The sequence below is a fragment of the Vipera berus genome (assembly GCF_964194415.1).
Source record: "Vipera berus genome assembly, chromosome: 13".
In the NCBI taxonomy this organism is placed as follows: Eukaryota; Metazoa; Chordata; class Lepidosauria; order Squamata; family Viperidae; genus Vipera; species Vipera berus.
This window is the reverse complement of record NC_138216.1, coordinates 17736357-17761076: the sequence shown is the minus strand read 5'-3', so window position 1 is coordinate 17761076 and position 24720 is coordinate 17736357. Positions and strand designations below refer to the sequence as shown.

Here is a 24720-nt window from a genome sequence, read left to right as displayed (position 1 = left end):
ATGGAATTTCATGCTAGGCTGAGCCCCGGTGAGTGCCTCCTCCGATGCCACGTATTTCTCAGAAATTAAAATGAATAAATTATGAGATTGCTATCTGTGTGTCTCTGTGCGTTTAACAAATTATGTCCCAGTACGTTACGCTCCCCACCCCCAGCCCAACGGGAGAAAGCTCCTGATGCTCAGCAGTCACGGGGGGGGGGGCTCTGGAAAGGAAGCCCCATCCGTCTCCTTTGCAGAGGGGTTTGCTGAGTTGCTGCCTCTTGTTGGGTTGCTGCTGGGACAGGCAGAGCCTATTGGGTTTTCAACGAGAGATGCAGAAACAGCATTTTTGGCTGTGATGGGAAAGGTTCAAGTACAGTTTTTAAAAGGTTTTCGGGTGCTAAATACGGGAAGCTAGCTTTCACGATCGTCAAGATGCAGCTAGAATGAAAAGAAGCCATGGATTTCCAGGGCAACTGAAGCCTGCAAGTGTGGAAAAACAGCGCCCAGAGAGCCTTGTCCAGGGCCCAGGAAGGACGCTCCTTTGCAGGCCCCTCTACTTTCATCTATTCTCCTGGCATCCCTGTTTTTTTTTTGGGGGGGGGGCTGATTTGTGTTAGCCCTGCCTGCTCCCTTTTTTTTCCTTAGGCTTTGTGGCTGCTCTATGTTCATCAGTTCCCAAGGGGGGGGACGCTTGCAAGAATGGCAAAGAACATTTTTCTCCCTTTGCTAAGAATTAACCCAAGTTCCCCATTGGGATTGGGGAGCTGGAGCAGCAGTAAGAGATAAAGGGCCCCCCCACTACCACTCCAGGGTCCTGAGGATCACTCTTCTGCTCCCCCTACCCCCACAGGCTTACAAAGTCTGCCCTGGCAACATCTAGGGAGACCTCTTTGCTTCTCTTTCTGTCCAGGGAATGAGAGAGCCTCAGATGTCGTGGTGGAGAAGGAGGGGTCTGTCTTGTAAGGAGAAGGAATTTGGGTGGGCACTTTGTCTTACGGCCCCCAGAACTTTTCCATCTCCAGATCCATCACGGGGCCAGGTGGGGTGCAGATACTCAGAGCTGTGGTGCTGCCAAGGAAAACCCTGGATTGGCGTGGGTTCTTCTCCCTGCTGCCTGCTATTCCCATCTGGGACCCTATAAACACACTTTTGCAGAAGTGTGCTTGTTGTGTGTGTGTGTGTGAGAGAGAGAGAGAGAGATCGAGATCTAACAGGAAAGCATTAGCAATGGCAGAGCTTCTCTCTTCTCAAGGAAACTCGGATGATAAGAAGGATTTTCCCAAGGCTGCTTCATTACTGTGAAGCAAATAGTGTGATTAGAAAAGAAAGTTATTTATGGTGTCTTCATGAAGAGTTAGAGATTGTTTAGAACTACACATAGTCCTCGACTCACAACAGTTCATTTAAAATTACATCACTGAAAAAAGTGACTTATGATCATTTTCCACACTTACGACCTTTGCAGCATCCCCGGGATCATGTGATCGAAACTCAGCTGCTCGGTAACTGGTTCATTCGTATGACCGTTGCTGTTCCCCAGGGTCAGGTGATCACATTTTGCAACCTTCTGACAGGCAAAGTCAGTGGGGAAGCCAGATTCACCCAACAACCATGTTGCCAACTTATCAATGGCAGTGATTCACTTAACAACTGTGGCAAGAAAGGTCGTGAAAATGGGGCAAAATTCACTTAACAAATGTCTCACTTAACAACAGATTTTGGGCTCACTTGTGGTCGTAAGTCAAGGACTACCTGTAATAGACATTGACTGAGATGGGTGGCCATAAAAATTGAACAAACAAAGAAACGAATAAATAGCCCACCCAGGTGTTCCTACCTCCCCTGGTGCACGTGGGAATAGACGGTGTGCCTTGCTTTGCTCAGCCTCGTCTGCTTTCATGGTCTTCATTTCATTGTGTTTTCCTTTTCTAGAGAGCGAGAATCGGTCAAGGTTCAAAGGCTGCAGAAGGAAAGACGTCCAACACCATCTCCAAATTTGACAACAACGGGAACCGTGATCGCATGAAACTGTCTGACTTCAACTTCCTGATGGTGCTGGGGAAAGGCAGCTTCGGAAAGGTGTGCGCGCGCCGTTCAGGTTCTCTTTCATTGTTGACTGGGATCCAACCTTCTTCTAAGCCATAGTTTGCTTGAATATGGTTTACCAAATACTCACAACACGAGGCAGATTAACACACTAAGCCAGTGTTTCTTAACCTTGGTCCTTTGAAGTTGTGTGGACTCCAACTCCCAGAATTCCCCAGCCAGCTATGGAATTAAAGTCCACACATCTTCAAGGGGCCAAAGTTGCACTAGGCCAAAACAACAGAAACCATATGGTGGCACAGTTGTTTTCAGAAAGTTGTTTTTCTACTTCGGTTACAATTTGTGGTCAGCCCTGTAAGATTGTGTGCACCAGTTTGGCTCTCAATCATCGGAAGAATATTCTAACTGGTGCCAGTTGGGTATCAGCAGACCTATTATTTTTGAGATTGAAATGCCATAAATGGGAACTTGGATGGAAGCTGGCTTGAGTGGGAGCTTCCGTGAAGGTATATGAACAAAGGTTGAATGGGCTTCCACAGAAGGCCAATAGGTATGGAACAGCAGTGGCTCTTCTATCTCAGTGGCCAAAATCTGCAGGATAAATCTTAGGAGGAACGGTTAAGGGAAGTAGGTATGTTTAACTTAAGGAAGAAAAGGCTCAGAAGAGACATGATAGCTGTCTTCTGTCATAGAGAAGAGGGGGTCAACCTATTCTCCAAAGCACTTGAGGGCAGGACAAGAAGCAACGGATGGAAACTAATCAAGGAGAGAAGCAACCTGGAACTAAGGAGGAAATTTCCTGACAGTGGGAACAATTAACCGGTGGAACAGTTTGCCTCCAGAAGTTGTGGGTGCTCCATCACTGGAGTCCTGAGGTCCTTTTTCAAGTTTGTTTTTTCTTGAAGATGTTTCACTTCTCATCTAAGAAGTTTCTTCAGTTCTGACTGAATGGTGGAGAATGGAAGGATTTATATCCCTTGCAGTCATCTGGTCATTAGCGCTCTTTCCGAGAGTCATTGAGGCCACTTGTGCCCTCAGGGTCACCTGAATATTGCAAATGGCTGTGGAGCCTTCTTGGAACTGCTGAAAGGACTGTGTTGTAAACAGGTGATAGGGGGTGTCACATCCCTCTCCCTCTATTGAGAGAAGGCTGTTCAACATTAATGTAGATAATCTCTTTGACTCCTCTTTCAAACCATCACTGGGGGTTTTCAAGAAGAGATTGGACAACCATTTGTCTGGAATGGTATAGGCCAGAGGTCCCCAACCTTTTGGGCACCAGGGACCAGTTCCGTGGAGAGAGGTTTTTCCGTGGACTGTAGGGTGTGTGGTTTTGCGTGCTGCCTGCATCTCGTGGATGGAGCTTTGCTTGTTTGTGTGGACCGGTTGCTGGCATGCCGCAGCCCGGTACTGGTCCACGGCCCGGGGGTTGGGGACCCTTGGTATAGGCAGAGAGTTGGATTAGAAGACCTTTAAGTTCTCTTCCAGCCCTAGATTCTATGATTGCAGAATCTGCAAAGCATCCAGTAGAAATGTTAAAGTCAGAAACATTTATTCCCTGTACGTGAAGGTTCTTCTGCTCATTGAAAAGTGAACAAAGAACATGACAGGCAATGACTCCTTGCTCACAGTTCGGTCTTCAGAGAGGGAGAGGTTGCCAAAAGAGGGCAATCGCTGTGTCCGTTCATCAGAGCAAAGGTCTCTTTGGAAGACTGTGCCTTGTCTCAGCCATAACTGAAGATCCAGGGAGACTCAGCAGGGCAAGAGGGAGGTGAAGTCCTGTGCGGCCCTACAGAATGGACGGTTCATGTTCACAGAACTTTCTGCTATATATCATTTTCATTAGAAGTTTTTACAGAACTAAAAAAAGCACATATGGAAATGAAGTTAAGAAAAAGATTTTAACAAGTGAAAAAACGCTTGAAAGATTTTTTTAAAAAAATCAATCTTCTTTACAGCAGTTGCAGACAAAGTTATTATCCTGCCTTCCTCTTTAAAATTGTGTTACAGGGTTCCCTTCTTCTCGTATTCAACCGTTTTTAATCAACATAATCAGAAATCAATATTTCATTTTTTTCCCATTTATGGCAAAAAGACCATAAAAAGCTTCCAATCTTTTATAAAAGTGCTTATTTATCCCTGATCAAGCAGCACAGTTTTGCCATTTCTGCAGATTCTGTCATCTTCACAATCCACTCCTCCCTTGTGGGTGTTTCAGTATTTCTTTACTGTTATGCATATAATTATCTTTCTGCATGTACAAAATCAATCTGCACAAGACTTTTACAATTGGTTATCCATAAATCAGTCAAGCACCAGGAAACTCAAGTGATTCAGGCAGTTCAAATGTGTATTGCAAGCTGGGTAGATTCTACAAGAATCTGACCAACTAACGGTCAAGGGAAATGAGAGGGAGATAAGAATGAAAAGGAATTCAAGGGGGGCTGGATTTAGGTCTCTTGGGCAGGGACTCATGACTGATGACACATTTGACCCCTCTCTCGGGCTCAGCCTGGTCATTTCCTACAAAGTTTCATTAAAAAAACTGGTTTCATCTGAATATTGATCTTTAAATTTTCAGTTATCGTCATATTTGTTTACAGTATGTTTTTGCTTTTTCATAAGTCGACCATGCATGGTAAAATGACCCTTCGTGTTTTTCACATTTCCAGCATTAACTAGAGGTACTAGTTAATATATCCTAGACCTAGATAATTTATCTGATGTGGTATAACAAAGGTGCATCATTTTATTAAAAAATTCTCTTATAATACAATGTGAATTTCCATCCTTTTAACCACATTCTCTCCCATTGATTCATCTATATATTATAACCGAAATTTTTACTCATTTCATCTTGCAGTCTTTAACTTGTTCTTTTGCTGTTTCAAGACTCAACAAAAAAAATATACATTTTAGCAATCCCGTGTTCATCATTTGTACATAGTTCAGTCTTAAATTCGTCTTACGTTGTTCAATTCCTATTACTTTTTTATCTATATTAAATCTTTCTCTTGACTGTGTCTGAAAACCACTGAAATCTAAATCTCTCTGCAGTCAATTGTTCTCTTGACTTCCTTAAGTTCTCCATATTCCTACACTAAGAAATCTTGATATTTCTCTTTGTCTGCCGTTTCTTGTCTGTAAAATGCTTCTTGAGCTGAGCGCAACCTGGTTTTTCCAGACATTTCTCAATTTGTGGCACAAGTGCTGCTGCTCTCTGCAAAGGGAGGGGGTCAGCACCAAGCTCTCCCAGGCAATGGTGCCCAGTCTGGTACCACTTAATGCCAAATTTAGCTGTAGGTTTTTGCAAGATTAAAACACAGAGGTTTGCAGTACCACCTTTTCCCAGCTGATGTAAAGAAGCAGCTTTTTTTCTGGGCAGGAAACAATAGAAAATGCTGGGGCTGTTTGGTGCATTAGCAGGTTTCAAGATTAATGAAAAGAAGACAAAAGATGTTAACAAAAATATGAATTGATGGATAAAACAGGTTTTAAGATTGGGAAGAGGGTAAAATATCTGGGTATCATTATGAAAAAATACTAACTGCATGTTATTCCAAAATAACTATGTTAAGACAAGAATGAATAAAGGTGGATGGGAGAAACCACAATTGTCATTGCTGGGGAGCAATTCTGTGATACAATGATTTGTTTGTTTCAGACAATAACTGTTTTGACAGCTGACGTGCCGTTTAGACAATGGCAGGGGGATATATCTAAATTTGTGTGGCAGAGGGAAAAACCACGAGTAAAGTCTAAGGGGTTACAAGATGCAAAGGGAAGAGAAGGACAAGGTTTGCCCGACTTGGGTCTGGCCAGTCTAGAGAAAAGAAGGACTCGGGGGTGGGGACATGATAACAGTATTCCAGTATTTGAGGGGCTGCCACAAAGAAGAGGGGGGTCAACATATTCTCCAAAGCACCAGAAGGCAAGACAAGAAACAATGGATGGAAAATAACCAAGGAGAGAAGCAACCTGGAATTAAGGATGAGTGTATGTCACCAGAGAAATTGTCTAGAATATGTAAAAACACTTCAAATGTATGCTGGAAATGTGAGAAAGGGACATTTTACTATGTTTGGTGGAAAAGTGGTGGAATATCTGGAAAAGTCTGGATTCAGATACTTATGTTGATTTCAGGATTTTAAAGATTAATGTACAATCGAGAACAGAGGAAAAACAGTTGGGGAAAAGTCATGGAATTTTGTTTTGCACCTGATAATTGCAGTGAGATTATCATATGCACAAAGATGGAAAGATTTGGCCTTATCCTCACTGGAGGAAGAGTTGGTGAAGATGATGGAACTCGCTGAGATGGCTAAATTCTTTGATCAGAGAAAAGATTGTATCTGTGTTTACTGCTGACTGGCAGCCCCTTAGGGACTTTTTGCACAAAACAGAAAAAAAATAAACTTATGATTTATGGTTTTGATAGTTACACAGGATTAGAAATGGGAAGGCCTGGAAAAAAACTGAAAAAATTGTGGAAAAATAGGTTTTTCCCCCATTATTTTTCTGAACAACTTTGGAAAAAAGGGAAATTTTTCCATTTTTTCCCCCAGGCCTCTACACAGAATAGATTATAAGAAAAAAGAGTAATGTTGTAATCACAGAGTAAGAGGTAAATTTATGATTGTATTTATAACTGCTGTGATGAAGACTGGAAGTTGGTTCTTTTCATCTTTTTCCTTTCTGTTTTGTTTTCTTTTTCCTTTCTTGCACATGTAACTTTGATTTCTTTCTGTTTCTTTTCTTTTTCCCACTTTATGATAGTTCGTATTAGTTTTTATCTTTTTAATTTTTTAAAATAAGATTATATTTATATTTATTTTTTTAAAATAAGATTATATTTAAAATAAGATTATATTTATTCTCCCTGAGTCCTTAGGGAGAAGGGCAGCATACAAATCAAATAAATAAATAAATAAATTTATGTGTGCATGTATGTGTGTATAGAGAGAGGAAGGAAGGAAGGAGAGAAAGAAAAGAAAGAGGGAGGAAGGAAGGAAGGAAGGAAGGAAGGAAGGAAGGAAGGAAGGAAGGAAGGAAGGAAGGAAAGTGTTAGAAGAATAATTGAGATTTTCACGAACCAGGGTGATGCAAGAACAAATAAAAAATGAAATCCAGACATACTGTGCAAAGAAGATTTTATTCTCAAGAACAAAAGGCTCCGTTCTTGAGGATAGTCTGCAGAGAAAACCAGGGACTTGGTTTTATAGGCGGACTGTTGTTTGGTGGGAGCAGAGGTGTTTGGTTTGTACAGGTGCTGATTTCAGGATGTCCTTCCTGTACTGTTTGGGATGCTTTGATCCTCTGTGAAATTTGAGACATGCAGACTCCCCCTCTCCTGTCTCCTCCCACCCCAGGGAACTCCTGTCTCTCCATGGAGCCAGTGAGGTGCCAAAATGGAGGTGGGCAGCAGATCGGAAGGAAGGAAGGAAGGAAGGAAGGAAGGAAGGAAGGAAGGAAGGAAGGAAGGAAGGAAGGAAGGAAGGCTGTTTGAACTGGGATTGTTGGTTCCAGAGACTCCCCTTGGAATGCCAGTCCTTCTTTGCTCTAGGGCAGAGCTCTCCAACCTTTCTGGGTTGGCAGCCTGGAGGGAAAGGGAGGAGCAGGGAAATGTAAGTGGGCATCCACAAGCGGGCCACACACACCCATGGTGGTGCTGGTAGCACTGGTGCCCACACTGGTGCCTGCGTGCATGCATAAATGGGGCCGCTAGCACCCATGCAGCAGCACTAGCGTGAGTGGGGAGGGTGCGTGCAGCCATTCCTGCGGCTCGATGGCCAACAGGCCATGAACTGGTACCAGGCTGCGGCCCGCAGGTTGGGGACTCCTGCTCTAGGGTACTGGGAGAGGGAAGGGGCTTCCAAATACTTCCTATTGCAGCTCAGAGCCAGGCCAGCTTGCATCCTGGCCAGTTGATTTGGAGTTAGAGAGTTACGGGAGGAAGACAGGACACAAGCTTTGGAGAAGATAGGGTTAGCTGATTGCTTCCTGAACTTCGCTCCATTCTGCCGGAGCCTCAGGGCTGGGGAGGGGTGATGCAAAGGGAAGGGAAGGGAAGGAGTCTGCTTCTGCTCTGAAGGGGGGGGAGCAGGGAGTGGGGGGGAGGGGGCTGCGAGGCTTGGAGCGGCCTTGAAGCAACCATCTCTCCGCCCCAGTCCTGCCTTCTCAGATGAGTCATTTCCCTGCCGATGCCAAGCCACGTCTTTTGGGGAGACAAGCTGCTCCGGGCTTTGGCTTGCAGCCTGCGTGATCCCGCACAAGTCTCTGCACAAGACTTGCCTATTAAAAGATTTACAGCAGTGGCAAGCCCTCCCATATCTCTCCCCATTTAATTTTGCACACTGGGAAATTACAGCTTTGCACTCCGTGGCAGCATTTCCACGCTGCAGGTGGCGGGGGATGGCCCTGCCTGCTGACGAGAGAGGCACTCGGCAGGGCCCGGACCCTGTGCTGGCTTCGGGGGTCTCGAGAGATGTGCAACCTGGGGGTGGGGGAGATAAACAGCACTGGGGAAGCAGCAGAGGAGGGCTTGGTTACTGGTGCCTGGTCTGCAGGAACGGCTTTTCATTTCCGAAGTCTAGTCAATTTTAATTTTTCTTTTTTACACTCCAGGGATTGTTTTCTGGTGCATCCAGTTTGCTGTGGCACAGCCTGCTGTGTGAACCTCGTCTGCAAGTTTATTTTTCAGGATTTGCTAGGTCACAATTGAATAAGGTTTTATATTATTTGCCTCATTTCCAATTGACTAGGCATCATTGATGTACAAAGCTGTTTTTCTTTGGTTTGTTATCTTGATGTAGGAGCAGATCTGTGACAAGTATTTTTAAAAGCTTTCTTCAACTCTGGTGGAGAATAGGATGATATGAGATTGGGTGTCACAGCTAATGCTCTCAGACAGAAAATAACAGCTTGAAACAATCTTGAGATATACAGAAAAGAATGAAATTTAACAGAGACTAATGGGAAGCTGATCACTCAGGAAACAAAAATTAAATGCACAGATGTAGAAATGCAGGATTCCTCACTTAGTCAGAGCAGTTGCTTGTCTTCGGTGCTGTTACGATTAACATTAATAAAGCTCCAGTAATTCTCTTATTTGAAAGCCAAGCCCTGTTGGACCAGGAACCAAGGGAGCCGTAGCTGTAGCCACGTACTCTTAACTGGGAGCTGCCCTTCCCGACTCAGAGCCTTTTTAAGAACTGACAGCCCCAGAGAAGCTGGTCCTGGCCTCGATAAAGCCAGTCCCATAGACTGGCTCAGCCCTCTGGCATCCAAGCGCCACAAGGGGCACATCAGAGTTCTCTGCAGGAACACAGTTGTGCATTTCTCTGCCCAAGAGAAGGGAATTCAAGGAAGAGGCTCAGATGCGTTACTTTTCGTTGCAACTTAAGAGCTTGAGTAGCTATTAAATAATGAAGCTCAGTCATCGCTGGACTCTAGGCATACGTGACCACTGTTGGGAATGGAACCTGTTGCTAAGTGAGGCAGTTGTTAAGTGAGTCACGCTTGAATCTGTGACCTTTTTTGCTGTGGTTGTTAAGTGAGTCATGCAGTCATTAAGCCAATCTGGCTTCCCCCACTGACTTTGGAAGCCACCGAGATAGGTCAGTAATGATGATCACGTGATCCTGGGACAGGGCAACTGTCATAGATACCTTCCGGTTGCCAAGTGCCTGAATTTTGATCATGCGACTGGGGGGGGTCGTAAGTGCGAGGACCAGTCATAAGTCGCTTTTTGCAGTGCCGTTGTAACTTCAACTGGCTGCTAAGTAAATGGACTATCTGTGGGTCAGCTCCCAGCTTTAGGCTCTGTTTCTCTTTCTCCCACCTTGACACGGTAACAGATCTCTTGCTTCCCCTCTGCCCGCTCTGGATGCGGAAGGCAGCTAAAGGGCGCCTCGAGAGCGATCTGCCCTGCTCCGGACCTGACATCCGAGGAGCCTCCCCGGATCCAGAGCTTCCCTGGTGGTGACTCTCTGCATGCCGGAATAATTCATTTCCAAAGAAGGTGTCGATTTTATTGGAATGAAACGTGAGCTGGGGTGGCCTGGCAGTGCTTCCTTCCAAAGCTATCTTCCCAGCAAATTGAAGCCGTGTGTCTTAATAACTGGCAGGGTGACGGTGGCACTTTTACCAGAAGGCTTCCTTTGCCTTGATGTGATTCACAATGGAAAACGATCCTGGCGGGAAACGCTGCCGTTTTGGTCTGTTATAACAAATCTACAAGCTATGGCAACTGGCTTGACGTGCCGGATAAGCCCTGAGAGGAGAGCCCTGGGCTGGCTTGCCCTGCCGAGTGGGTGGCTTGGCCTCTGTCCTGCACCCACAGCTGGATTGCAGCTCCGTTCATCCTGACCCCCGGCTGGTCGGATGGGCAAAGGGCGGGCTCCTTTCTTGGAATGGCCAGTGTCGTTTTCTTCCTCCAGAACTGTCCCGGGCCGGTACGAAGGAGCTGATTTGGATGAAAGGGAGATTTCCAAGCCCTTTCCCCTCCCCTCCGGTCCCATTATTAGGCATGGAGAGAAAAGGGGGTGGAATCAGCCTGGTTTCTTGAGCACCAGTTGGAGGGTGTTTCTTGTTCTAGCGTGGGTCTGGTCACTGAAGGCTTTGCAACCATCGTGATTGTTCACCCGTGTTCAGGATGAGCTTAGTCGAGGCCATGTCCTCACATCCCACTAGGGCTTGGCCAGGAGTCCAGCTTTTCTTGGTAGGCAGCTCTTCTCTTCTTTGATTTATCACCCCTGAGTCTAGAAAACCCTGCTTCCAGCCCAAGGGAAGAAGGCCTGCCTGCCTCCTAATTCCTGCCCCCCCACGTTGGATTCTTGGGAAACAAAGCCCCACAACTCCATTTGTGCAAGAGATATACTTTCATAAAGACCAGGTGGTTACAGTTCAGCAAAGCCAGAACTAAAAGTTTGCACTCGAATGTTCCCTAGCTAACTTTCCCTTTCCCATCCATCACCCCTGTTATCTCCCTATTGTCCAGTTACATTCAAAGGATTTGTTTTGGTAACGGTCCCTGCACTGGCCGGCTCCCTCCCAAGCCTCTTGGAACGATGAGCTGAGCTGATGTCTCGGGACAATGAGTAATTTTGGTTTCCAGCTTCCCAGCAATTCCCTCTCCCATACGGCAGGCTGGCATTTAGCAAAACGAGGCTGTTCTGTTACAGCAGTTCTGAGCATTCCTAGGCCTACTACTATATGCTCTCAGGAGTGGCTGGTTGGTCTTTGGTCAGTTTGTGAAGGCAGTCCAGAGTTCTGACCCAGTAGGCTCAGGCAACTGACCAAGAGCAAATATTGGGCACAAGATCAACCCAAGAGATTATCCAGATCACCCCCAAATTCCATGACACAATGCAATGTAGGTAGGCAGAATAACCCTGTCTCTTTCTACATCTGAAGCTAGGCAGGGAGGATTGAAGTTAAGAAATTAGGGCAAAGGGAAAAACAAAACATTAATCTACAAGGCTACACACATGTCAACAGTAGTTTTGCAGCACAGAAGCTCTCTGCTGTTCATTATTTACTTACTCAATTTATATAACTGCCCTCTCATGAGTGACTCTGAGCATCTAACAGGGTTAGAAATGTCACTGCATAAAAGCAACAATAAAAGGATAAAACACAGCATGTCAGGAACAAAACACCATCTGTTTACGGCAGATGTATCTGTCATCCTGGGGGAAGAATCAACTCTTGAACCCAACAGCCTCCTTGAACCCAACAGGGCCAGGCTCACTGGATCTTAAGAGGAGGCTTTACCATAGGCAGGCACTATGTCAGAGAAGTTGTGCCTTCTGGATTCCATAGGGTGACTGTATTTAGTGGATGGGACCCAGAAGTCATCAAATTTGTAGATGACACTAAGCTGGTAGGAATAGCCAACACCCCAGAAGACAAGTTCAGGATCCAGATGGATCTCGACAGATGGGAACACTGGGCCCTACCTAACAAAATGAAATGTAATGTAAAGAAAACTAAGGTTTTACACTTGGGAGAAAAAAAATTGTACAGCTACAGACTGGATGAAACCTGGTTCAATAACAGTAACTGTGAGAGGGATTTTGGAATCCTAGTGGGCAATCATTAAATATGAGCTAATAGTGTGCGGTGGCAGCCAAAAGAGCCAAGGCATAAACAGATAGAATCAAGATCATGTGAAACATTAGTACCGCTTTACAATGCCTTAGTAGTTAGACCAGAGATGAAATACTGCATCCAATTTTGGTTACCTCAGTATAAAAAAGATGTCAAGAAAAAGTGCAGAGAAGAGCAACTAATGTGATTAAAGGTCTGGAGACTATGTAAAACATATGAAGAACGGTGGCAGGAATTGGGTATGGCCAGTCTAGTGAAAAGAAAGTCTAGGGGTGACAGGATAGCAGCCTTCCAATATTTGAGGGGCTACCAGAAAGGTGAACCTGTTTTCCAAAGGATGAAGAAGGCAGGACAAGAAACAATGGATGGAAACTGATCAAGGAGAAAAGCAACCTAGAACTAAGGAGAAACTTCCTGACAGAATAATTAATTAATAGTACAGCTTGCCTTCAGCAGTTGTGGGTGCTCCATCCCTGGAGGCTTTTAAGAAGAGACTGAACAGCCACTTACCTGAAATGATATAGGGCAGCGGTTCCCAACCTTTTCTATATTCCGCACCCCTAGAACGCTTCTGATATATTCTTACACCCCTTACAAAAGTTTGAAATAACGGCAACGAATTATGCATAGACACTATAATTTTGAAAACCCAAGTTTTCGCACCCCCTGGAATGTCATCTTGCACTCCCAGGGGGTGCAAACACTCCTGGTTGGGAACCCCTGACATGGGGTCTCCTGCTTGACCAGGGGGTTGGACTAAAAGACCTCCAAGGTCCCTTCCAATTCTGTTATTCTAGGTTCTTACCCTGCTGGATCTTGTAGGACAGGCAGAGATCCTTAAAGTAGCCACATGCTTTTGCAACAAAAGCTCTAAAAGGCACGGCTACTTTGATGTATAAGACAAAGGTGCCGTGTTTGCCCTCGCCTTAGAGGTCTCCTAATTTATGAAGCATGGATAGTGATCTCCGTTCAGCCTCAGTGCCCAGAAACAGCTTCTTATGAAGCTGCATCTTCAAGAAGGAACCCAGGTTGGCATTCCCAATAAGATGTGGATATTTGCTCCTCGGGGTCTCTCCCCCCCACCACACACACACTCTGTAGAATGATGGGCATTTCTTGTGTGTGCTTCAGTTAACAGCAAAGAGCAGAGACTGACTGTGGGTAGATATCCTGCAGGAGAGACAGGCAACTGGTCGGGAGGCTGAACTGTGCCCTGGTTGTGGGGCCCAGGTCATCCTCCTGACTGACTGCTGTACAGCCCTCCCAATGGGAAGAGCGCTGGAAGGGCTGAAAAGCTTCCTCTTTTTTTCACTTGTCTGGGAGAAATTAAGAGTCAAAATGGAGACGTTTTGCTCACGGTGGTCTCAAGTTTGCTTTCCCATCCTTTGCTCAATCTCTAAAACAAGTGAAAATTGTCCTGCCAGAATAGGCCATTTTGCCATCTAATTTCAGGGGTACCTCAGAGGTAAATGGGGGCCTCACCTGAGCTATGGTTGCTCATACTTGATTTGGGAGAACCTATTGATTCGTTGATAGGTGAGGGATCTAATCCCTGGCCTTCCTCAGCTAGGGGGCTCCTTGGGAGATCTCAGCATAGCCTCCCTTCTGAGAAGGCATGCTCACGGGGTGGTTGTGAGGCAAAGGCCTCTGAAGAGCAGCAGATAAACAGAGCTTCAGATCATTTCCAAGCGGCTTGCAGGACCACACAGATCACCACTAAACCTGTATGCCCCAGCACTGCCATCCTTGATTCACATCAGATCCGTGAATCCCCCAAGCCAAAGGGAACGAGATCAGGGCAGCAAAGCGAGGCTCCATTCATACGTCTCAGAAAGCCTGTGCCTACATGAACTACATGCCTAGAAACCAGGGCACGGATTCTGCTGCCAGGATGAGGGAGGGGATAGCCACGGCCTCTAAGCAAAGGAGAAGGGGCGGGGCCTCCGGATGTTGCTGCAACACCTGATTGTCAGACCTGCTCCAACTTAGATCCTTAGGAGAGAAAGACCCACGACTCCATTTGGTTGAAGGGATTTGTTTGGGTTCTTTTACTAAAGACAAATGGTTGCAGCAAAAGTAAGGCTGGATCTGTGTGTTCCTGCGCAAAAGGTTACAATTTTCCCCACTCTCTGGCCCTCCGCCTTTAACCAGTTCAACAGTGTGCAATAGCATTTGTGTTTGATGTTTTGGGAACTGCTTTGAAGCTGGGTGCATCTCAAAGTAGTTTCACATTCCGTTCCCAGGCCAGGTGTCCTTGGTGACTGGTTTATTCCAGTTTGACACCTCTTGTCCCTGTCAACTTGTCCCTCCCCCTTTCTTCATCTCCTTCTCTCCAGCCCAAACTTGCCTCGATCCCTTCCCTCCCCACTTTCGGTTTATGGCAGGATGCCAACGAAGCAAAGCAGCTAAAGATGGCAGACCTGGCATTGATTCTTGGCAGATTCCTCCTTTCCAGTTTGCCCAGTGAAGGATAATTAAGCTGAACCTCTCCCACATTCTGACCAGGTAGGGATCCTTAACTCTCTTCCTGTGGCCCAGCACCAGGTCAATAGGGAGGAAGCCCAGAAACATAGAACTTGATAAATCTCAGCAACTAGTTGACAATAAAGTTATCATCAGTTAGCAATGACGGCAATGAAGACTTAATGAGAAATAAGGTTTGTTAAACTAATACAGTAGTTCCAGTTCTCTAGATCAGGGGTTTTTGAGCTGTGGATCAGGTCACAGTGGTGTGTGCAAGTGTGTGCATGCTCAAGGCTACCCTTCTGAAATAAATATTCAGTTATTAAGAGTAAGTGCAACTGTTATTTATTACACAAACTTGACACCAGCTAAATCATTGGTTTTATTTGTGGGGAGAGGGTGTCATATAATTTCATTTATCATTTGGGGAGGTTGTAGTATTCCAAGCTATTACTCAAATTATAGAATACTGAAGAAAAGGGGAACACACACACACACACACACACACACACATAAGAGAAAGCAACGCTCATACAAAATGTAAAAAAAATCAATACACCATCATACTACATTAATTGCTCTTTACTTTGAAAAAGATCTCCAATCATTCGGAGTGGGCAGCTGTAATAAATTTAATAAATCACCATCGTCATCATTATAATCTTGGATCTCAGCACATGTCCATCACAGAGAGCAGGCAGGTTGAGAGATCAGCTGAGCCTCCTGCTTGAATGTCATTAGGCAGGATTCAGGTTGTCTTCTATTAGATCAATTTTCACAGGTTGTGCCACTGTGTAAAAAGGGTCGTGTGGGAATACCTACATTCCATTTGTGGACTCTTCTCAGTGTCAGTTCAGTTCAGAGATGCTCTTGTGTAGGTCAAGCAGTTGAAACCAGAGGTATGGGGCCTGGGGAAGGGATGGCTTATTCCCCAAGAGGTAACCCATATCTCCTTGCACTTCTTCTTGCTTGTTCTTGAGTAACGTACATTCAGATTATGACTGCTGTCAAACCTGCTCAGCTTCCTCCTGGGGGAACGGCTAAGAGGGGAGGCCTGGCCTTGAGCTTATGTGTATGGACAGGCAGGATCCTCACATACGTCTGTTCTGCCTTGCTCCAGGTGATGCTTTCGGAAAGGAAAGGAACGGATGAACTTTACGCCGTAAAGATTCTGAAGAAGGACGTGGTCATCCAAGATGACGATGTGGAGTGCACCATGGTGGAGAAGCGAGTGCTGGCCCTGGCTGGAAAGCCCCCCTTCCTCACACAGCTTCATTCTTGCTTCCAAACCATGGTAAGCTCCCCCACAGCCCTCCGTCCTGAATCCTGCAAAAGTTCCTCAGTTGAGTTGAGAATCTTGTCTCTCGAGTGCATTCCTTGCGCTAGAAATTTAACCTGGATGCACAAAGTTGCCTTGAGTAAGGCATAAGGACCAAAGAAGGCATTGGCAGAAAAGAGAGTCACATGAGCGGGAAATAGTATATGGCCTCTGGAGATTGGACAGCTAAGGCTGTTCAGCAGCAGGAAGTCAAGGAAGAAGAAGCAAGCTTAAGGCAAGGACAGCGGGACAACTGACGGGAAAGAGAGAGCAGTAAAAGTCAGAGTAGGAGGTCCTGGAGAACAGAGAAACCCCTGGCAGAAAAAAAGCACGTGTTTCCTGGCCAGAAGGAAGAGGATTAGCTCTGCATAACTGGACATGGTGGACAGCTTGAGATAACAGCAGGCAGAAAGGCCAAATCAGCAGACATAACCTTGGTTCACCATAGTAGACCAGTCTCAGATGTGTAGGGCCTCCCAGTGTGGAAAACAGAACATGCTGTGCATAGGATGGATTTGTGTAAAGTATGAGAAGGCCCCAGTTACGCACCAGTTGTGTAGACCAAAGGTGAAGAGCACCCACAGAGGACCCTAAAGCCCACAGCAACTCTGTCTTGTGGGGTTGAGCTGGAGGTTTCTTTTTCCCATCCAGAATTTCCAGACCCAGAGATAATCTTTTTTTTAATAAACATTTTATTAATTTTCTATTTTTACAATCAAATGCCTAATAGACAACGTGATGACTGGGTCCATTAATGATTCCGTGGTACACGTAAGCTTCTTCACACTAGACCATGACACCGATATTACACCCTCCAGTACATCCTCTCCTTCCAGTAGTAGACATTTTTCCACACTAAGCATGCACAATTCTTATTGTTGTTAGTAAATGTACAATTGCCTATCAACATTTGTTACATTTTTCTAATTGTGTCAATAATATCAGTTTAGAATATCTTTTTTAACCAAAGTATATCTTAATTGCATTTGCACTCAATATCCATTAATTCAGAACCATATCCTATTTTTGCTTTTTTCAATTTTAATTTCCCATCCATGTTCAAAATATCCCAATCGTTTATAATTTCAGAACAAGTTATATTTGGGACTTCCGATTTTGACATCGCGGCGAAGCAGATGCAGGAAGACAGGACTCTGTCTTTCACGTTTGGTTTTGCCCTGCTGGGGGACACTGGAAAGGGTTGAAAGTCACTCCGTAAAGGCAGCAAGCAAGGAGGGGACTCTTGTTGATTGGGGGGGTGTACGTGGCAGCCCTCCCATTTGATCTGAGTAAGCCCTCCAAACAGGCAGGGGAAAGACTGGCTGCATTTGTGTAGCCAGTCCGAAGCTGCTGACAACGGAAGTCAACAAGCACTACCAAGCAACTTTACGGCAACATAGATGAAACTGGATGAGACATGATCCTTTCTTTATGATTTTAAGACCTTTTCCTGAAAATCTGCCCAAAGCACTGCCCCCAATGAGAGGGAAAGGGAATTTCCACCCCATTCCCTCAGAAAAGAAAAGCAGCAAATTAATTACTTGGGGAAAATGGTGAAACCTATGACTTATCTGGAATGAATATATTCATACAGCTTGAAAATTTGAGGATTAAAAGCAGCAAATTATATAGTGATTTATATAGTGGCCGTGACTAGGGGGGCTTTCGCCCAGGTTCGCCTGGTGCGCCAGTTGCGGCCCTATCTGAACCGGGATGCCCTGTGTACGGTCACTCATGCGCTCGTGACCTCTCGCCTTGACTACTGTAATGCTCTCTACATGGGGCTTCCCTTGAAGACCACTCGGAGGCTCCAACTGGTACAGAATGCGGCCGCGAGAGTTGTCTTGGGAGTTTCCCGGTACTCCCATGTTACACCTTTGCTCCGCGAGCTGCATTGGTTACCAGTTGTCTTTCGGGTGAGGTTCAAGGTTTTGGTTACGATCTTTAAGTCCCTACATGGCATGGGTCCGGGATACCTCAGGGACCACCTGCTGCCGGCATCAACTCCCCTCCGCCCTGTGCGTTCCCACAGAGAGGGCCTCCTCAGGGTGCCGCCAGTCAAGGAATGCCGACTGGTGGCCCCCAGGGGGAGGGCCTTCTCTGTGGGCGCTCCGGTATTATGGAACCAACTGCCAGTGGAGCTCCGGACGGCATCAGACCTCCGAACTTTCCGTCGTGGCCTGAAGACCCACCTATTTGAAATGGCTGGTCTGGCCTGACGGGGGATTATGGGTTTTAATTTGTCGTTTTAGATTTGTATTACTGTTTTTAACTGGGCATGGGTTTAATCTTTTTTAATTTTTGTATTGTCTTTTTATATATGCCCTGTGAACCGCCCTGAGTCCCTACCAAGGAGAAGGGCGGTATACAAATTAAATAAAACTTGAAACTTGTTTTTAAGACTTGAAAAGTTTACAATATAAGTTTTGGATCTAAAAACTAGAAAGTGGCGTTGATGTCATCTGGTGGCGAATTACGGTACTACAACTTATTTATGCCTAAAAGAAACCTGGCTTGAAGTCCAGAACTAGATAAGACTTTGGCTGGCCTTGAAAGCTCTTACTATTGAGAATTGCAGCTGAGAAAAAAGGAACAGGCTTGGGGGCTGCTTATCTGGAATTTATATATATAAATTCCAAATTTAGTCTTGTAGGTTTCTCCTTTTTCCACAAGTAATTAATTTGCTGCTTTCCTGAGGGAAGGGGATGAAAATTCCCTTTCCTCCTCCTCCTCAGAGGGAGTGCTTTGGGCAGATTTTCAGGAAGAGGTCTTAAAGTCATAAAGAGAGGCTTAGGTCTCACCCACTTTTATCCATGTTGCTGTAAGACTGTTTGATAGTGTTTGTTGTCTTCCGTTGGCAGCAGCTTCTGACTGGCTACGTGAATGTAGCCAGTCTTTCCCCCGCCGGTTTGGAGAGCTTCCTCATATCAAATGGGAGGGCTGCCACACACACACACACACACACACACACACAGACACACTCAACAAGAGACCCCTCCTTCCTTGCCGCCTCTACGGGGTGACTTTCGGCCCTTTCCAGAGTCCCCCAGCAAGGCAAAATCAAATGCAAAAGATGCAGCCCCGTCTTCCTGTGTCTGCTTCGCTGCAACGTCAAAATCAGACACGGATAGAATCTTGATGGCCTCACTTATTCAGCCTAGGCTAAAGATGCATAAGTGGGTGTTGTTGGCATGGAGTTATCTGATCCTGTGCCAGACGATGCTGCTGCTCAGTGCCTTCATGTAGGTGTTAAATCAGAGCCCAGAGAGAGAAGTTTTAGGCCATGTAGAAAGGAGGAGAAATAACATAAAAGTAAAACTCCCCCTCCTAAACCTCAAAGGTGATTTTGAAAGCACTGAGAGATCAAGAAAGGCTAAGATGGATTTACTACCTCCTCCCCAGTCTCAGCAGAGGTCATCTGAAAGAGTGAGGAATGCTGTCTCAGTGGTCTGGAGAGAGGTCCAGACAACCCATTTCATCCAACACCCCCTGTAGCTGTAAGCCAACCATCCTTTCTTCAACCTTCTCCAGGGAATCCAACTACGTAGATCTGCAAAGAAAGAGAAACACGCAGGTACAACTTAATCCAAAGCCAGGGGCATTCCCTCCTGCGGGGAGAAGGACCTCACATGAACCATATACCAGAGCTGCAGAGATAGCCCTGAGCTTTTTTCAAATTCTAGGGCAGGGGTCCCGAACCCCCAGTCCCTGGAATGGCACCGGTCCGCGGCATACCAGCAACCGGTCCGCACAAACAAGCAAAGCCCCATCTACAGTATGCAGGCAGCATGCAAAACCACGGCCCCTCCTGTCCACGAAAAAGGCTTTCTCCCCAGAACCGGTCCCTGGTGCCCAAAAGGTTGGGGGCCGCTGCTCTAGAGTTAATGGAATGATCTGACCATATCAAGAGATTGTGATATTACCCAATTCCAGATCACATCCTCACTGTTAAAGAGTGGGGGCAGGAACCCATTACATCCTGGAGTGACCTGCCGATAGGAATTCTAGTCTGCATCTCAATTAGCATCAATTACTTTTGGTTTTCTTTCTGATTCTCTATGTCAGTCCTTCTCAAGCTCAGCAACTGTAGGACGTGTGGACTTTGATGGATCACTGGGGAATTCTGGGAACTGAAGTGCACACATCTTACAGTTGCTGAGCCTGGGAAAGGCTGCCCTCTATATGCCCAGCATGAGGGCAAGGAAGTGACTCATCTGCCAACCTGCCTCACACCCCCTTTTTCAAAAATAAAGTGGAGCAACAGAAATCAGGAATCCTTCCCTGCAGCAGGTGGGCCATGTTTTTGTAAAACGATTGGCACCCACAGGAAGGGGAGAGGCAGAGGGGCTGGATAGTGTGTTGTGTGTGTGTGGGGGGTGGGGGTGTCAACCTTTCTGATTTGGACAGGAGGAGCGGTTGAGAACAAAGAGCACGGAATGCCCAGGTTTGGGGGGATCCTTTTTGCCCCCAGAGCGGCGAACTCTTCTACTGCAATGCAGTGACTTAACATCCTGGATGTTGGAGGCAGGAATTGGGAGGGGGGGCTGCAAAGGGCATGAAAGAGGAGCTTTCCCAGCTCCCGCAAAGCGCTTTCTCTGGCTGCTTCCAGCTGGCGGCTGATAAGAGCCAAGGAGCCGCGCTGAGAGCAGCGCTTCCTCGGCGGCGGCAGCTCTTGGACGGCAACAGTGGAGGCTTAGAGGATTACCCTGAGACGCCAGCCCAGCAATTGGAGTTGGCAAAGCCCGCTGGCAGCCGCCAGAACTCCCCGAGCCTCTTTTTTGTGATGAAAGGCCGGCCGTGCTGAGATCCGCGTCATCTGGCCTTTTTCTGACATCTGAAGTGTGTTGGCAGAGGATTAGAGGGTGCAAACCTGCCTGGGGCTTAGCATTAATCAGACCGGGGACACAATCGCAGGTTGTAGCAGAAGGCATTAGCAGCACCCGGATGCCAGAGGCAGAGAGGAAGGAGCAGTTGCAGCCCAGCTGCTCATTCCAAGCACGGGAACCATCTCTCTGCATCTCAGCAGGGAGGGGGGGGCGAGGGGGGGTTAACCAATTGCTCAATATTTCAGGAGCCTGGGAGGCTCCTAGATGATCCCCAGGTGCCAGGTGTGTGTGTGTGCTGCGCCCACTAGGATTTTCAGGTGAGGCTCCAGCAGCTCTCCTAAGCTGAAGGCATCTGTGGGGCCCACAGGCGTATGTAAAAAAAGTCAAGGTGGTACTTGCAGCCACATGATTGGCACCCGCTCCATTTGTACGTATACTGTATGGGATGCACAATTGGTGTAAAAAGGGGGGCAGAATAACAAAATAACAGAGTTGGAAGGGGCCTTGGAGACCTAGCAGGAGACCCTGGATCAGGGGTGTTCAACTTTAAGGCTCGTGGAGCAGCAGGGCTGGCTGGGGAATTCTGGGAGTTGAAGTCCACAAGTCTTAAAAGGTCCCAAGGTTGGACACCCATATTTCTACACCATCCCAGTCAAATGGCTGCCCAATCTTTTCTTGAAAACCTCCAGTGATGGAGCTCCCACAGCTGCTGAAGGCAAGCCCTTCCACTGGTGAATGGCTGTCAGGGCAGGGTTTCAGTGGTGGCATCTGGACTCTTCTGTCCCCACCCCGGAGGTAGTTGCCCCTGCCTCGACCTGCTGCCCACAACTAGGCGCAAAGGAAGTTCCTACAGGAAAGAAGCTTGGCCTGATCCCCTCCATGGGCTTTCTGAACAAAGGAGCTCAGTGTAGCCAATTAAAAGACAATTCAAACCCCAAATCCACCCCCCCACTTGCCTTGTCTCTCCCCTAATCTAGAAATGTCTCCTTTAAGTCCTCATCTTCCTCCTCCCCACTCCTTCCCCACTCCTTCCCTCCCCACTCCACTCCTCTCCCACCAGCTGTGCTTTCCTGAAATATGTCTAATCCCACACAAGGAAGTCAAAGAGATTTTTTCTTCTTCTTCTTAATACCAAAAAGGCAACCAAATCTTTTCTTTCATCAGGATTTAAATTGTCTATTGCAGTGGCTGCAACAGAGAAGCAGTGTCCTGGTGAGGACCTGCTCTTCCCCATTTTTTTTCAGCTCAGCTTCACGGAATCCGGCTGGCTACAAAGTCAGGAAACAGAAGGAGGTCAGCAAAGGCAAGGCGATGACCCCGGTGGTACCATCAAAGCTGTGCTTGCTTTTGACATGCATGGCACACGCTTCAATTGCACAGCTGCGGCCACCGCCTTGACTTTCCAGTCCAGGTCCCACAGATGCCCCTTGGCAGAGCCTTCCCAACTGAGAGTTGCTTGCAAGGCACCCAAGAGGCCCAGCGTGGTGCTCCATTGCTTCTTCTGACTTTGGTTAAGCATCTTCCACCATTTTTCTCCCCCTTTCTCTCAGGACCGCTTGTATTTTGTGATGGAGTACGTCAACGGTGGCGACCTCATGTATCAGATCCAACAGGTTGGGCGATTCAAGGAGCCCCACGCTGTGTAAGTCGCCGGTCCAGGGCAGTGCCTGGGTGGAGGGGGGGAGGTGAGGATTTCTCCCTCTCCCTCTGAGGATCGATGCCAAGGCCCCAGGTGGCAACTCCTGGCCTCTCCATTGCTCTCCCTTCTTGAATGGCAGGTTCTATGCAGCCGAGATCGCCGTGGGCCTTTTCTTCCTGCACTGCAAAGGAATCATTTATCGGTAGGTGGACTCCTTTCCTCTCTGTGGCTTCCCAACCTTTGCCCTGGTAGTTCCCGGGCTCTGCTGTGCCCCACGCCCACTGCCAGTCAAAGCCTTCCTCGCCTCGGCAGCCCCACTGGGATTGTCTTGATCAGAAGAGGCAGGGCTTTGAGGCAGCCTTTCCTTGGCTTCTCCTACTTCTGTAGGTTTGATGAGACCCAAGCAGATTGATGAGTCACAGAGGGGGAATTGGCAGGCCTGGGATGTAGACCTCCTCTTGGGGCTCATCTGCTCTGCTCCCTGTAGCCTGGCATCTGGGAAACATCCGGAGGTCCCCCAGTGGGACTTCTGGGGAGGCAGCAGCAGCAGAAATGCAGAGCAGGACCCTCAGATCCCAGCAAGAGCCCTAAGGCCCCAGAGGTGTGGAGGGGGTAGCAGGGGACTCCCCAGTGTCTTCTGGAGAAGCAACCATCTCATCTTCCAGGCGAAAGGGGAGCTGCCTTTATTCCCTGCTCCTCCCCTCCCCCGCTCACTCTGCATGCTGCATCGCCTCCTCTGCTGCCGGCCTTCCCCCAAGTACGCTTTTACCGGCTCTTCGGATAGCAGTTCGGGAATGACGCGGCAGCAGCTGTAGGGCGAGAGATGGCAGCTGTGTGCTGCAAGGTGGCTTTGAGCAAGGGCCGGCCGTGCACGCCTTGGATGAAGTGCCACAGACCCTCTCTTGCACACGGTGAAGCCTGTCTTGCAGATCCTCTTGAAGCACGTACAAGGCCCTCTGCAGAGACAAGCGACATCTCCCCCGTGGCATTTGTGTTTGGCCCTGGCTGTTCTGACCTTCCACACACTTGCAGAGGCTACTGCTTTCCCAGTGGAAGAGAGCCTCTTGCTGCTGATCCTTCTGGGATGGAGAACTCAGCAACATGACTTTATTTCCATTTTCCAGTCCTTCCCTAAAACCTTGACGGGACTTGCCCAAAGAGGCTTCCAAGGCTCGCTAGATGAGAGCTGCATCCAGGGCAGGGAAGGCTCTGCTGCCCTCCCAATCCAAAAGAAGGTGGTTGGGGCTTGGACGCTTCCGTACGTCAAGAGAAGACAAAAAAATTACAGAAATGTGTCTCTGTGCTATGACCATTCCCTATTTATTCACCTGTTTCCACTATTTGCCTGCTACTCACGTCACCAGACTCTGGATGGCTCAAGCCATATAGCTGGTCCTTCACTTACCACCAAAGTTGGGACCAGAACTTCCATTGCTAAACATGACAATCGTTAAGTGAGTCACACCTAATTTTACCAACTGTTTTGCCACAGTTGTTAAGCGAATCGCTGCAGTTCTTAAGTGAACCAGGTGGTCGTTAAGCAAATGTGGCTCCCATCGTTGACTTTCCTTGTCAGAAGCCAGCTGGGAAGCTTGCAGATCTTGACCTCTTTGCCCGCAGGATGCTGGGACTGACATAGATCAAGCCGGTTGCCAAGCGCCTGAATTTTGTTCATGTGACCATGAGGTTGCTTGATTCACTTAACAACTGTGGCAAGAAAGGCTGTAAAAATTGGCCACAATCACTTAACAACTGCCTTGCTTAACCATGGAAATTCTGATCCCAGTTGTGATGATAAGCCAAGGACTACCTGTATTCAGCTTCCAACAAAATATCACTCAATGGAATACATTTCTGAATAGAGCTGGAACTTCCTATTTCAGCTCCAAGATCTGATCTGAGGGATGCCTTTCTCCTCCCTTGCTAACTGCGCTCTCTCTCTCTCTCTCTCTCTCTCTCTCTCTCTCTCTCTCTCTCTCTCTCTCTCTTTCTCTCTCTTTCTCTCTCTTTCTCTCTTTTTTTCTCTCTCTCTCTTGCTGCAGAGACCTGAAACTTGACAACGTGATGCTGGACTCCGAGGGCCACATCAAAATTGCTGATTTTGGCATGTGTAAAGAGAATATCTGGGATGGAGTCACCACCAAGACTTTTTGTGGAACGCCCGACTACATTGCTCCTGAGGTGAGCCAAAGGGATCCTGTCTCTCTCTTGAACTTGTATTTTTATTTCTCAGCAAAGGCTCCAACTTATGAGAGGTCATCCCAAGTCCCAAATCTGTGTTAAATGGAGGTTAGTTAGTTCAAGATTTCACACTTGCAACCAAAAGTCTAGGACTC

The 24720-nt window shown here is 47.0% G+C and overlaps 1 protein-coding gene across 2 annotated transcripts in view; it reads left to right on the top strand.

Annotated features, from left to right (window-relative positions):
• Window positions 1-24720, top strand: part of PRKCB (protein kinase C beta) — a gene marked incomplete at its 3' end in the record, with an annotated part of 192908 nt that overhangs the window by 132582 nt on the left and 35606 nt on the right. For both annotated transcript variants that reach the window (XM_081338042.1, XM_081338041.1), the window contains exons 9-13: window positions 1915-2061; window positions 15722-15895; window positions 22296-22387; window positions 22524-22586; window positions 24427-24565. In XM_081338042.1, the coding sequence (XP_081194168.1) occupies window positions 1915-2061; window positions 15722-15895; window positions 22296-22387; window positions 22524-22586; window positions 24427-24565 (615 nt within the window). The remainder of the gene's footprint in view (window positions 1-1914; window positions 2062-15721; window positions 15896-22295; window positions 22388-22523; window positions 22587-24426; window positions 24566-24720) is intronic.